The following is a 12147-nucleotide window of genomic DNA, read 5'->3' as shown; positions in this document are numbered from 1 at the left end:
GTAGCACTGTATGTAAGGGAGCAGTATGACTGTTCAGAGCTCCGGTACGAAACTGTGGAAAAACCTGAGGGTCTCTGGATTAAGTTTAGAAGTGTGTGCAACAAGAGTGATGTCATGGTGGGAGTCTGCTATAGACCACCGGACCAGGGGGATGAGGTGGATGAGGCTTTCTTCCGGCAACTCACGGAAGCTACTAGATCGCATGCCCTGATTCTCATGGGTGACTTTAATTTTCCTGATATCTGCTGGGAGAGCAATACAGCGGTGCATAGACAATCCAGGAAGTTTTTGGAAAGTGTAGGGGACAATTTCCTGGTGCAAGTGCTAGGGGAGCCAACTAGGGGGAGCGCTTTTCTTGACCTGCTGCTCACAAACCGGGTAGAATTAGTGGGGGAAGCAAAAGTGGATGGGAATCTGGGAGGCAGTGACCATGAGTTGGTTGAGTTCAGGATCCTGACGCAGGGAAGAAAGGTAAGCAGCAGGATACGGACCCTGGACTTCAGGAAAGCAGACTTTGACTCCCTCAGGGAACAGATGGCTAGGATCCCCTGGGGGACTAACATGAAAGGGAAGGGAGTCCAGGAGAGCTGGCTGTATTTCAAGGAATCCCTGTTGAGGTTACAGGGACAAACCATCCCGATGAGTCGAAAGAATAGTAAATATGGCAGGCGACCAGCTTGGCTTAATGGTGAAATCCTAGCGGATCTTAAACATAAAAAAGAAGCTTACAAGAAGTGGAAGGTTGGACATATGACCAGGGAAGAGTATAAAAATATTGCTCGGGCATGTAGGAAAGATATCAGGAGGGCCAAATCGCACCTGGAGCTGCAGCTAGCAAGAGATGTCAAGAGTAACAAGAAGGGTTTCTTCAGGTATGTTGGCAACAAGAAGAAAGCCAAGGAAAGTGTGGGCCCCTTACTGAATGAGGGAGGCAAGCTAGTGACAGAGGATGTGGAAAAAGCTAATGTACTCAATGCTTTTTTTGCCTCTGTTTTCACTAACAAGGTCAGCTCCCAGACTGCTGTGCTGGGCAACACAAAATGGGGAAGAGATGGCCAGCCCTCTGTAGAGATAGAGGTGGTTAGGGACTATTTAGAAAAGCTGGACGTGCACAAGTCCATGGGGCCGGACGAATTGCATCCGAGAGTGCTGAAGGAATTGGCGGCTGTGATTGCAGAGCCCTTGGCCATTATCTTTGAAAACTCGTGGCGAACGGGGGAAGTCCCGGATGACTGGAAAAAGGCTAATGTAGTGCCCATCTTTAAAAAAGGGAAGAAGGAGGATCCTGGGAACTACAGGCCAGTCAGCCTCACCTCAGTCCCTGGAAAAATCATGGAGCAGGTCCTCAAAGAATCAATCCTGAAGCACTTAGAGGAGAGGAAAGTGATCAGGAACAGTCAGCATGGATTCACCAAGGGAAGGTCATGCCTGACTAATCTAATCGCCTTTTATGATGAGATTACTGGTTCTGTGGATGAAGGGAAAGCAGTGGATGTATTGTTTCTTGACTTTAGCAAAGCTTTTGACACGGTCTCCCACAGCATTCTTGTCAGCAAGTTAAGGAAGTATGGGCTGGATGAATGCACTATAAGGTGGGTAGAAAGCTGGCTAGATTGTCGGGCTCAACGGGTAGTGATCAATGGCTCCATGTCTAGTTGGCAGCCGGTGTCAAGTGGAGTGCCCCAGGGGTCGGTCCTGGGGCCCGTTTTGTTCAATATCTTCATAAATGATCTGGAGGATGGTGTGGATTGCACTCTCAGCAAATTTGCGGATGATACTAAACTGGGAGGAGTGATAGATACGCTGGAGGGGAGGGATAGGATACAGAAGGACCTAGACAAATTGGAGGATTGGGCCAAAAGAAATCTAATGAGGTTCAATAAGGATAAGTGCAGGGTCCTGCACTTAGGATGGAAGAATCCAATGCACCGCTACAGACTAGGGACCGAATGGCTCGGCAGCAGTTCTGCGGAAAAGGACCTAGGGGTGACAGTGGACGAGAAGCTGGATATGAGTCAGCAGTGTGCCCTTGTTGCCAAGAAGGCCAATGGCATTTTGGGATGTATAAGTAGGGGCATAGCGAGCAGATCGAGGGACGTGATCGTTCCCCTCTATTCGACACTGGTGAGGCCTCATCTGGAGTACTGTGTCCAGTTTTGGGCCCCACACTACAGGAAGGATGTGGATAAATTGGAAAGAGTACAACGAAGGGCAACGAAAATGATTAGGGGTCTAGAGCACATGACTTATGAGGAGAGGCTGAGGGAGCTGGGATTGTTTAGTCTGCAGAAGAGAAGAATGAGGGGGGATTTGATAGCTGCTTTCAACTACCTGAAAGGGGGTTTCAAAGAGGATGGCTCTAGACTGTTCTCAATGGTAGCAGATGACAGAACGAGGAGTAATGGTCTCAAGTTGCAATGGGGGAGGTTTAGATTGGATATTAGGAAAAACTTTTTCACTAAGAGGGTGGTGAAACACTGGAATGCGTTACCTAGGGAGGTGGTAGAATCTCCTTCCTTAGAGGTTTTTAAGGTCAGGCTTGACAAAGCCCTGGCTGGGATGATTTAACTGGGACTTGGTCCTGCTTTGAGCAGGGGGTTGGACTAGATGACCTTCTGGGGTCCCTTCCAACCCTGATATTCTATGATTCTATGATTCTATGATAGGCATGACCAGTCTCGCTACATGCGCTTTGGTGGCTTTTCTTGGTGCACTGAAAGCAATAACCCAAGTATTGGCTATTCTCCCGAGCAGGTCTTGAAATGCCCTAAAACAAAGGTCTTCAAACAGTGGGGCACGCCCCCCTAGGTGGGCATGGAGGAATGTTCGGGGGGGGGGGAGGGAAAGTGGCGGTGGCAGGTAGCTCCAGCCATCCCCACACGGCAGGGCTCAGCAACCACCCCCGACTTTTTTTTTCTTCTCTTTTTGTCTGTGTTGGGGGCACAACCAAAAATTTGAACTCCAAAGGTGGGGGGTTCAGCTCAAAAAATTAGAAAACCACTGCCTAAAATCAGCTGCAGGCAGGATCAGTACAGGATGACTGCCTCAGCAGGAGATAATGAATGAGCAGCAGGTGGTTTTATCATTTCATCAACCGGATCTCTGGAGGAACCCTCCTCTTCATATTCAGGCCCTGACTCTCTGACTTTGTGGCTATGTCTACATTGATAACAGTGTATGGCATATGGGCACCACACATGTAGCAACATACTGCAGGGAACAGTATGCCTCCTGCCTTTCCCTGCTGTCTCCCCTTGCCAGAGCCTTTCCTTGCTGCAGTGAAAGGCTCCAACAACAGGGAGCCTCAGTGCAGCGAGAAAAGGCTCCAGCAGCAGGAAGGCAGAAGGAAAAGGCTGCCTCTTCCCCCACCCCCTGCCAGAGCCTTTCCCTGCTTCCCTGTGGCAGGGAAAGGCTCCAGCAGCAGGGTACTGCTAAAAGTACCAGTGTAGATGTAGAAAGCACTGCTTGGGTGTAGAGTATCTATCCTGAGGGTTCCTGCATGTAGGGCACTCTTCTGGCCTAAGCCATGTCTCACTGAACACATGCTAGCTGGGCATGCAGTGTCCGTATTCTGCATGTTGCCATATATATAGACATCTTTAGTGTGTGGGTGACGCTGCCCTTTGCATAAAAGTTGAACTTGTTCCTTTTCTAGCTGAAGGTACAGGAGAGTGGGACCTAGAGGTACATGAAGCTGCACTCCAGTATGCCCAATAAAGACAGGAAGGGTAGAAAGACTGAGAAGGAGGAGAAGTAGCCTTCCAAAGTCTTTCAACTATGTAATGCGGGAGGTGCCTTTCCTGAAGGGAAACTAGGGTAATATCCCTACTTTGGCTCTTAAGAGCATGGGAATGCTCCTTAGCAGAAGCTGAGTGGAGGTAGGAGGATGGGGAAGATGAGGAATAAATTGGGTCTGTAGAAAGTGCTGATGGGATCAGCAGTGGGAGAATTAGTACTGAGGAGGAGGGTTCCAGTGCTTAATTTGTAATGAAAGAGGTGCCACGGCTCAGCCCCAGAAAGCCCTGGCATAAATTAAGCACTGGTTGATTGGCTGGAGAGCGGCGGCGGCTGGCTGGGTGCCTAGCTCTGAAGGCAGCACCACCACCAGCAGCAAGGCAGAAATAAGGATGGTGTGGTATGGTGTGTTGCCATCCTTATTTCTGCGTTCCTGCTGGTGGCGGTGCTGCTTTCAGAGCTGGGCAGCTGGAGAGCGGCAGCTGCTGGCTGGGAGCCCAGAGGTGCCAAGACTAGAGGTGCTGGGCTGAGCCCCAGAACAAATTAAGCACTGGAGGGTTCCCTGAGGGCAGGTAACAGGATGGCTAACTGAGCCTTGTACCAGAGAGTAAAAGGTCTTTTGGTATTGAGAGAGACTCTAGTATCTGAGGATTCTATCGTTGCCGAGTCAGTCAATACCGTGCTACAGTCCTGGAGCTGAAGTGGGCTCCTCTTGTCCTGAGGGAGATGGCGAGCTAGTCAGGGTCACTTTCTTGAGCTGATCTATATTCTTGGCCTTAGAGTTATCAGAGTCACAGGGCTTCAGGCTCCTCTTACACACCTTTGCTTTATTCTGTTCCAGGGAAGGAGAATGGCAGTGTCATCTGGCCCTGCGTGGGGGGCAGAATCAGCCTGTTGCAGAAAGAGTAGAACTCGAGCGCTGAGGGTTTGAAGTCTATCATAGAGGTGGTAAGGCACAAACATCTAAGAACGTTCCCTGGGACAAAAGGGGACTGGAAAGCTGCCAAATGGGCAGAAAAACTATTAACTAATAATCTAAATCTATACATACAAATAATAACAAAAAAAACTATTGGACTAGTTGCAAGCGAAAGGAGGACGCCATAGTTCCCACCTTACTGCCCCTACTGAGTTTTTGTGGCCATTTACACCTTAGGATTGTGGGAAGCACAAGCGCGTACTGGGCACAGGTGTGATCGCAATGGACACTGCTTTCCAGAAAGTTTGAAACTCATTTTCATGGAACACACGTGCACCAATAACAGCGAGAGCCACACAGGCAAGGATTTGAAGAACAGTTTCTTACTATGTGTTTTGTACAGTGCTTAGAACAATGCCCCAATCTAGGTTCGGGCTTCTATGTAGTTATTTTACAATTGTTAATATTGTATATAGATTTTACAGTTCCCCATTGCTGATTGTCTGGTTTGTCCATTTTAATCTGCTGAATGCCTTTCATTTCTATAAAGTTCTATTTCTCTCTCTTTCATTAGTCCTCATCTGTCTCTCTTCTGGTTTTATTCTCAGCTGCTATCTGTGCCCTCCCGTATCATGAATTCCATGCTATTCTTTTCTCTTATTTACATTTCTTTGGGATATTTTTTTTTCTTATTTTTACCCTCACAATCATGTGCTTGTCATTCCCTTCCAGCTTTCTTATTTCTATTACACTTCTTGTTTTCTCCATAGCTGAGTAGCCCACACATTCAATGTCTTTTTTTCTGTATATTCACTTCAGTTTCATTGGTTCCAGCCTCTTGTTCTCCAGTGTCATTTCTCTTTCTCTGCTTGACCACTCAGACTTTTCTAGGTGTTAAATGCAAAAAACTTAATGCAACTTCTACACAGTAAAAATCAGAGTCAGGAAAGTGTAATATTTCAACAGCAAAGTGAACTTGGCCACATTACCCTTCCAATCAATTTTATGATGTGTACATATTACAACAAACTGTTATACACTTGCCTGTTCTTTTAAATAGAAAATGGAATTAGAAATGCTAAATTCTGTTCTGCAGAGTTAAGGTTATTTATGGAAGGAGTTTTTATGATTAACTGTATCACCTTGAAGTTGCATTCAGAGTTTTTTTGGGGAGGCTTTGATGTCCTATGGATTTTTTAAAGAAATGCATAAAAAAGAAAAAACTATAATATTTAATGATCCCAATTAAATTTTGAAGTTCACATCTTTTTCATGGTAAAGTCTGGTTTTGTTAGTGCTACTGTTTAGCTAGAGAGAGTTTTTGGCAAGGCAGGGTTAACCTGGCATCAGCATAGTGGCTTACAGTTTAATGGCAACATCTTCACTGTGGAAACTAATTTGCAAACTATTGCCTGGTTTGGAGCGTCCCTAAAATTGATGACTAGATTTATGGAGTAAAATCCTGGCTCCAATGACTTCAATGAGAATAGGATTTCACCTATGGATGTAAAGGCCGTAAGGGATCATTGTGATATTTAGTCTGACCTCCTGCATAAGAAAGGCCTAATAATTTCTGCATCAAGCTCAATAGCTTATGCTTGAACTAGAGCATAACTTTTAGAAATACATCCAATCTTGATTTAACGTTTTCAAGGGATGGAGACTCTACAAATATCCCTTATTAATTGTTCCAGTAGTTCGTTATCCTGGCAGTGCAAAAGGGTAGATTGTTAAATCAACTTAAAGGACTCTTTACTGTGCCACTATAGTGTAAAGGAGAATATGATCCATTGGGTAAGTACCTGCTCCAGTTCCTGGTATGAGGGTATATGGATGCGCAGCTCGTCCTTTCGTTTCTGACTCGAGTCTTTGTTTTCCCATTTTACATAAGCCTTTTTGCGGCTTAGAACTGGGCTTGGGCATGGAGATGGTGTTGCAGGCTGTAAATAAATATTTTCCGATGGCATCCCATGCTCCTTCTCCATCTGCCTGCTGGGTACATCGCTATTTGCCAGTGTTGGCTCAGTCTGTGTGCTCTTGTCAAGAACAGCTGGCTTCACTCTCACTGAGATTTTTTGGGACGAGACGCCCATAAGCATAATTGTTCGGTCCTTGCTCTCTTCATTGTGTTCAGCCACTTCTCCATTAGGAAATGTAAATGGTCCTTCCTCCTGCCCTGCAGAACAGAAACAACGAACTGAGTTAATCGGAGACCTGCATTGGGAAGGAAGATATATAGCCATAGTCATGCAGTGTGCCTTTTTAAAACAATGTACTATGCAATATTTAAGCTGAACTGGTGTTTATATTCACATCTCTCTGAATTTGGTCTAGTAGCAGAGGCTCTGAAACTTTTTCCAGAGTGTGGACACCTCCCCTCCGATTCACAGTCCCATAAAATCCCTGCAGCAACTGCAATAATTATTTACATGGAAAAGTATTAGGAAAGTATTACTGTAAATGTAGCTATCTTTAAGATGATGTAGCATCATAGAAGTGTAAAACTGGAAGGTCAATAGGTCATCTAGTCCTGTCCCCTGCACTCAAGGCAGGACTAAGTAATAATTAGACCATTCCTGACAGTGTGTTTGTCTAACCGGTTCTTAAAAACCTCCTCTGATGGAGATTCCATAATCTCCCTAGGCAATTTATTCCAGTGCTTAACCACCCTGACAGTTAGGAAGTTTGTCCAACCTAAACCTCCCTTGCTTCAATTTAAGCCCACTGCTTCTTGTTCTATCCTCAGAGGTTAACGAGAACAATTTTTCACCCTCCTCCTTTTAACAACTTTTATGTACTATGAATGAAAATGAAATAATACAGACTAGAGAACTTCCTCCTAATAATTCCTGCAGCAGATCTTTTAGGAAAACATCCAATCTTGATTTTATTACCACACTGATGGAGAATGGTAAATTGTTCCAATGGTTAATTACCCTCACTGTTAAAAATGTACACCTTACTTCCCGTCTGAATTAGTCTAGCTTCAACCGCCAGCCATTCAATCATGTTATACCTCTTGTTTGCTTGATTGAAGAGCCCGTTATTAAATATTTGTTCCCCATGTAGGTACTTAGAGAATGTAATCGAGTTACCCCTTAGCCTTCTCTTTGTAAGCTAAGTAGATTGAGCTCTTTGCATCTGCCACTGCAAGGATGTTTTCTAATCTTTTAATCATTCTCTGGGCTCTTCTCTGAACCCTCTCCAATTTATCAACATCCCTCTTGAATTGTGGACTCCAGAACTGGACACAGTATTCCAGCAGTGGTCACACCAGTGCCAAATACAAAGGTAAAACAACCTCTCTACACCTTTATATACCCTTCCTTTCCCCGTGGCCTTGGGAAAAAAAAAAAATCACAATCTTTGTGTTAGCTTACCCCTCTAAAATGAAATACTTCATTTTGCAATGTCTTTCATATAAGTGATCCCAAAAACAAGCCAAACGCAATGGGAGCTATATTTGCATTTCAAATCAGCAGTAGGATCTGAAGACAACTTGGAGGCATCACAATGGATGGGTGGGTAGGAGGGGGCAATCCTGACTGTGGGGTCAAAACAATGAGTTTGGCTTTTTGCTTCTCCTTTTATTTCCCATTTTGGTATCTCCTTACTGAGGAAACCCCTTGAAGGGTGTCACGATAGTTATGAAAACTTGGGTCCTGGTTTTGACTGAAAACCAGCAGCTCTTTCATAACTGAATCCTTGGGAGAAGATCTACTTTATAAAACAGGAAAGGTAACCTTTAATAAGTGTAGACCTTGGATTGCATTTTATGTTTTGTTTTATATGCGTAATCAGTTCTGTTTCCACTCATTATCCTGTATCAATATGTCTCAAATCATAATCTTTGTTAATAAGCATAGAAATAGATTATACTGCTGTGGTGTTATAAAAAGATCACACCCTGAGATGTGCCAGCTAAGCTGTTTGTACATTGTTGCTTGGGGGACAGTTATTGTAAGTGTCCAGTGAGAGGGACTGGATACTGCAGGGAGCACTCAGGAGGTTAGTCCTAGCTGGCACAGAGAAGGCGAGCTCTGTGGAGGCTGGGATACCAGTGATTGTGGGACCAGAAGCTTTGCTTTCAGGTAGGGTTGCCAACTTTCTTACTGAATAAAACCAAACATCCCTGGCCCCATTCCTTCTCCAAGGCCCTGCCCCACTAACTCCATCCCCCCTTTCTCCGTTACTCGCTCTCCCCCACCCTCACTCATTTTCACCGGGCTGGAGAGGGTCCCTTTTTGACCACGTGTTCGGTTGAAAACTGGATACCTGGCAACCCTAGTTTCAGGAAGTTGACCCACAACAGACATGGACAAGACCCTTTCACAGAAAGGGCAGGTGGTGGCAAGGTGCCTCACAACCCTGCAAACCCCTGGGGTGTCACAAGAAGCAGAGTGGAAAAGAGAGGTCTTCCCATGAGATTTGAAAATGGTTGAAGATCTGATCACGTGAGAGATACAGGGGAGCCAGTCCAGATGGCAGAACTTCAGAGAAAACTTTCTCCTCAGTAGTGGCGCGTGAATGGGACGTGAGACGATAAGGCTGTGACTAAATGTGCGTACAGACAGGGGAAAAGGATGGGAAAGAGGCAAGTCTGACTGCAGTAACTATGTGGGGCAAGCACTTGAGGTGACAATGGAGACAATTTGAGAACTTTTAAATGAACGGGGGAGTCAGTGAAGCTAATGAAGGATGCAGCTGTGGCTCTTTGTACCTGGGGCAAGATGGATGGCCATATATGTATGTGTTACAGCCCTGCATATTCTGGAGGCTGAAGAGAGATGGGCCTGAGGGAGGGCATAGAGCAGGTCAGTGAGAGCTTCCAAGGCCAGAAGGGGCCCCTGTGATAATCTAGCCTGCCCTTCTTTATCACGCAGGCCATAGAACTTCCCAAAAATAATTCCTAGTGCATATTGTTTAGAAAAACCTCCAGCCTTAGTTTAAAGATTGCTAGCAATGGAGAATCCACCATGACCCTCAGTAAACTGTTCCAATGGTTAATTACTATCACTATGAAACATTTACATCTTATATGGAGGCATGGGTGAGAATTCCACCATCAGAGCAGTTGAGGCAGTGGTGTACATGGGCAATGCTGGAGGTGTGGTTACAGGCAGATTTACAGACACAGGCGATCCGCAAAGAGCAGGAGAGCTCGAAGATGATGAGAGTGAATACCCTGGGGAAATCTGAGTCAAAAAAGAAACACTTCTTTTGGATGTTTAACCGATTACATCTGAGATTAAGCCATGTTTCCTGGCTTGAGATAGGCAGGAAAGAATGAGCAGTTAGTAAAAATCTGTACAGCTGAGTATTAATGTAAGGGGTTAGTGAAAGTTAAGGTGACCAAGAGGGAGTCTGAAATCACCTAGGGAAGTGAAGAAAAGAATGTAATTATGGCTCTTAATTTTCTTGGTGCACTGATATGTACATGAGTTGATTTTAGAAACCCAGAAGCGAAACTTGAATTTAACTCTGAGCCACTTATTTAATATTGCAATTGCTTCCTGCCAAGTGGTAGAAACTAGAGCACACTGCAATCTGCTTGTCACAAGGTGGCACAATTAGTTAACACATCAGCCTTTCACTTCTAGATAGCTGGGCTCAGATCCTCCGAGTCACAGCTCAGAAAAGTTGGACAGCGTCTTCGCTCAGCTCATGGGAATTTGTGCACGTCATACAATTTTACACAACTGGAGGTCTCTGCTCAGGAAATGTCCAAGCCTGAAATAATTAGCAATATTGTGGGCAGGAGAGGGATAGTGGTGGGTGCTCCCAGAGCTAGGTTTACTTATGTCTTGCTCTAGCCACAGTCCAGACTAACATGGTGACCCCTCTGATACTAGTCAATATGTTGTTGTTAATGAATTCTAGTGTTTATTAACTAATGCTATTCAATCATGGAAGGCGGGTATAAGCCTTTGCTGGCACAGCTCTCTGCTCTGTCCCTTCCCCGAGCCCCCCGCCACTGCCTGGTGAGTCTCTCCTTGCCCCTCCACAAGTCCCCACTGCTTGCCATGTCCCTACTCTCCTCCCCCCAATTCTCCCCCCCACGTCCCTCCTCTCCTCCACCCCCCTCTTCCCTGCAAGGCTGCCTGCACATCTGCTGCATCGCTCCTCTCCTCCACCCCTCCCTGCAAGAGCCATCCACCCGCTGCTCGCCACATCCCTCCTCACCCCCCTACCCACCCCCACAGGACCAGGGACATGGAGGAGAGGAGGGATGCAGAGAGCTTGAGTCGTGGGGGCATCAGGGAAGAGAGGGTGGAGGAGAGGAGGGATGTGGAGATCTTGAGTGGTGGGGGCTTCGGTGGGGAGGGGTAAGGGGAGGAGAAATGCGGCAGGTGCTGGGGCCCTCACAAGGGAGGGGAAGTGGGGGAGCTGAGCAGGGAGGGGGCCTGGGCAGAGCAGTGGGGAGCGTGGGCAGGGCTGCAGGTGGAAGAGGTGGGACAGGGAGCTAGCCTCTCCTAGGGGAAGCTTCACATACCACCCAGGTATTCAATCAATCAATCAACATGTTGGGGGAGGGGATAAAGGAGGGGTCCTATATGGTACTTTGATCTTAGATATCTGAACCTTCCTCACCATGGAATTGCTCTTTGACTCCTACAGGGCAGAGGCTAGAAGCAAGGGCTGAGGTCGGGCTGTTATCTGCAGTCATGCTTTTGGATCTTTTCTTGCACTCAAATACAATCAGGTCTTTGCATTGCTTGTGACAGTTCATTCCACAGTCTGTAAACAAGTAAAACAAGGTTTGTAGCATTTAGTGGTTTTGCTGCAGTATCTGAGATCCGTTCCCACACTGTATTACCTCCCCAGGAAACTGCAGAGGCCTTCTTACATGTTCTGTAAGGCTTGGTATGAAACCACAAATGGATGGTAAATATACCAACTGCATCCCTGTGCAATGTACCATTCAAACCCACTTTTATACTGAAGATATCCCACTAGCAAACACTCAGCCAAGCAGAACACATTAGAATGGTACTGGCTCAGGTGGCTACTTAATATTGCATGGTCACATTGTCTTCTCCCATGCAAAAGCCTGCAGGAGCATATTCAGAGGAAGGAAAACCCTGCAAGATTTCCATTGTGGAGCTCCCCAAATAGTTCTGTTGGGAGCTGGGGTTTGCTTCCCTAGGAGTGTCCATTACAGATTTGCAGAGGGCTAGGGCCATCCACTGTGAGGTCCTATGACTTCAAACTGGCTGACGGCCACCTGCCCCTCCTCCAGATCACAGGCCATGGCTTCCTCTGCCAGCAGATGCCCCTAGGATCTGCCTCTTTAGGGGGGAGGGATTGAAGTGAGGCTATGGAAAAGGTAATGTAGCCTCAGGCTATACAATCTTATCATTAATTTTGCAGGGCACCTTCACAACTATGCATTCAGTCAACAGAAGAGGAATAGTAATTACCTTTGCATCTATATCCTTGTTTAATAACTCCCCAGAGCTGGAATTCAGGCACAAAGGAAAAAAAGGCATATT

At 46.1% G+C, this 12147-nt stretch overlaps 1 protein-coding gene across 7 annotated transcripts in view; it reads right to left on the bottom strand.

Annotated features, from left to right (window-relative positions):
* RASGRP1 (RAS guanyl releasing protein 1) overlaps positions 1-12147 on the bottom strand; it is a 90750-nt gene that overhangs the window by 6134 nt on the left and 72469 nt on the right. For 4 of the 7 annotated variants that reach the window (XM_038407533.2, XM_043515734.1, XM_038407537.1 and 1 more), the window contains 3 exons: positions 12076-12112; positions 11246-11392; positions 6457-6830 (listed from right to left, as the gene is read on the bottom strand). In XM_038407533.2, the coding sequence (XP_038263461.1) occupies positions 6457-6830; positions 11246-11392; positions 12076-12112 (558 nt within the window). Of the gene's footprint in view, positions 1-5017; positions 5542-6456; positions 6831-11245; positions 11393-12075; positions 12113-12147 lie in introns of those variants that run through there. The other 3 variants (XM_038407536.2, XM_038407538.2, XR_006281839.1) reach the window with 2 other exon arrangements.

Source organism: Dermochelys coriacea, chromosome 6 (genome assembly GCF_009764565.3).
Source record: "Dermochelys coriacea isolate rDerCor1 chromosome 6, rDerCor1.pri.v4, whole genome shotgun sequence".
In the NCBI taxonomy this organism is placed as follows: domain Eukaryota; kingdom Metazoa; phylum Chordata; order Testudines; family Dermochelyidae; genus Dermochelys; species Dermochelys coriacea.
The sequence above is the reverse complement of the archived record's forward strand: the minus strand, read 5'-3'. Positions and strand labels throughout refer to the sequence as shown.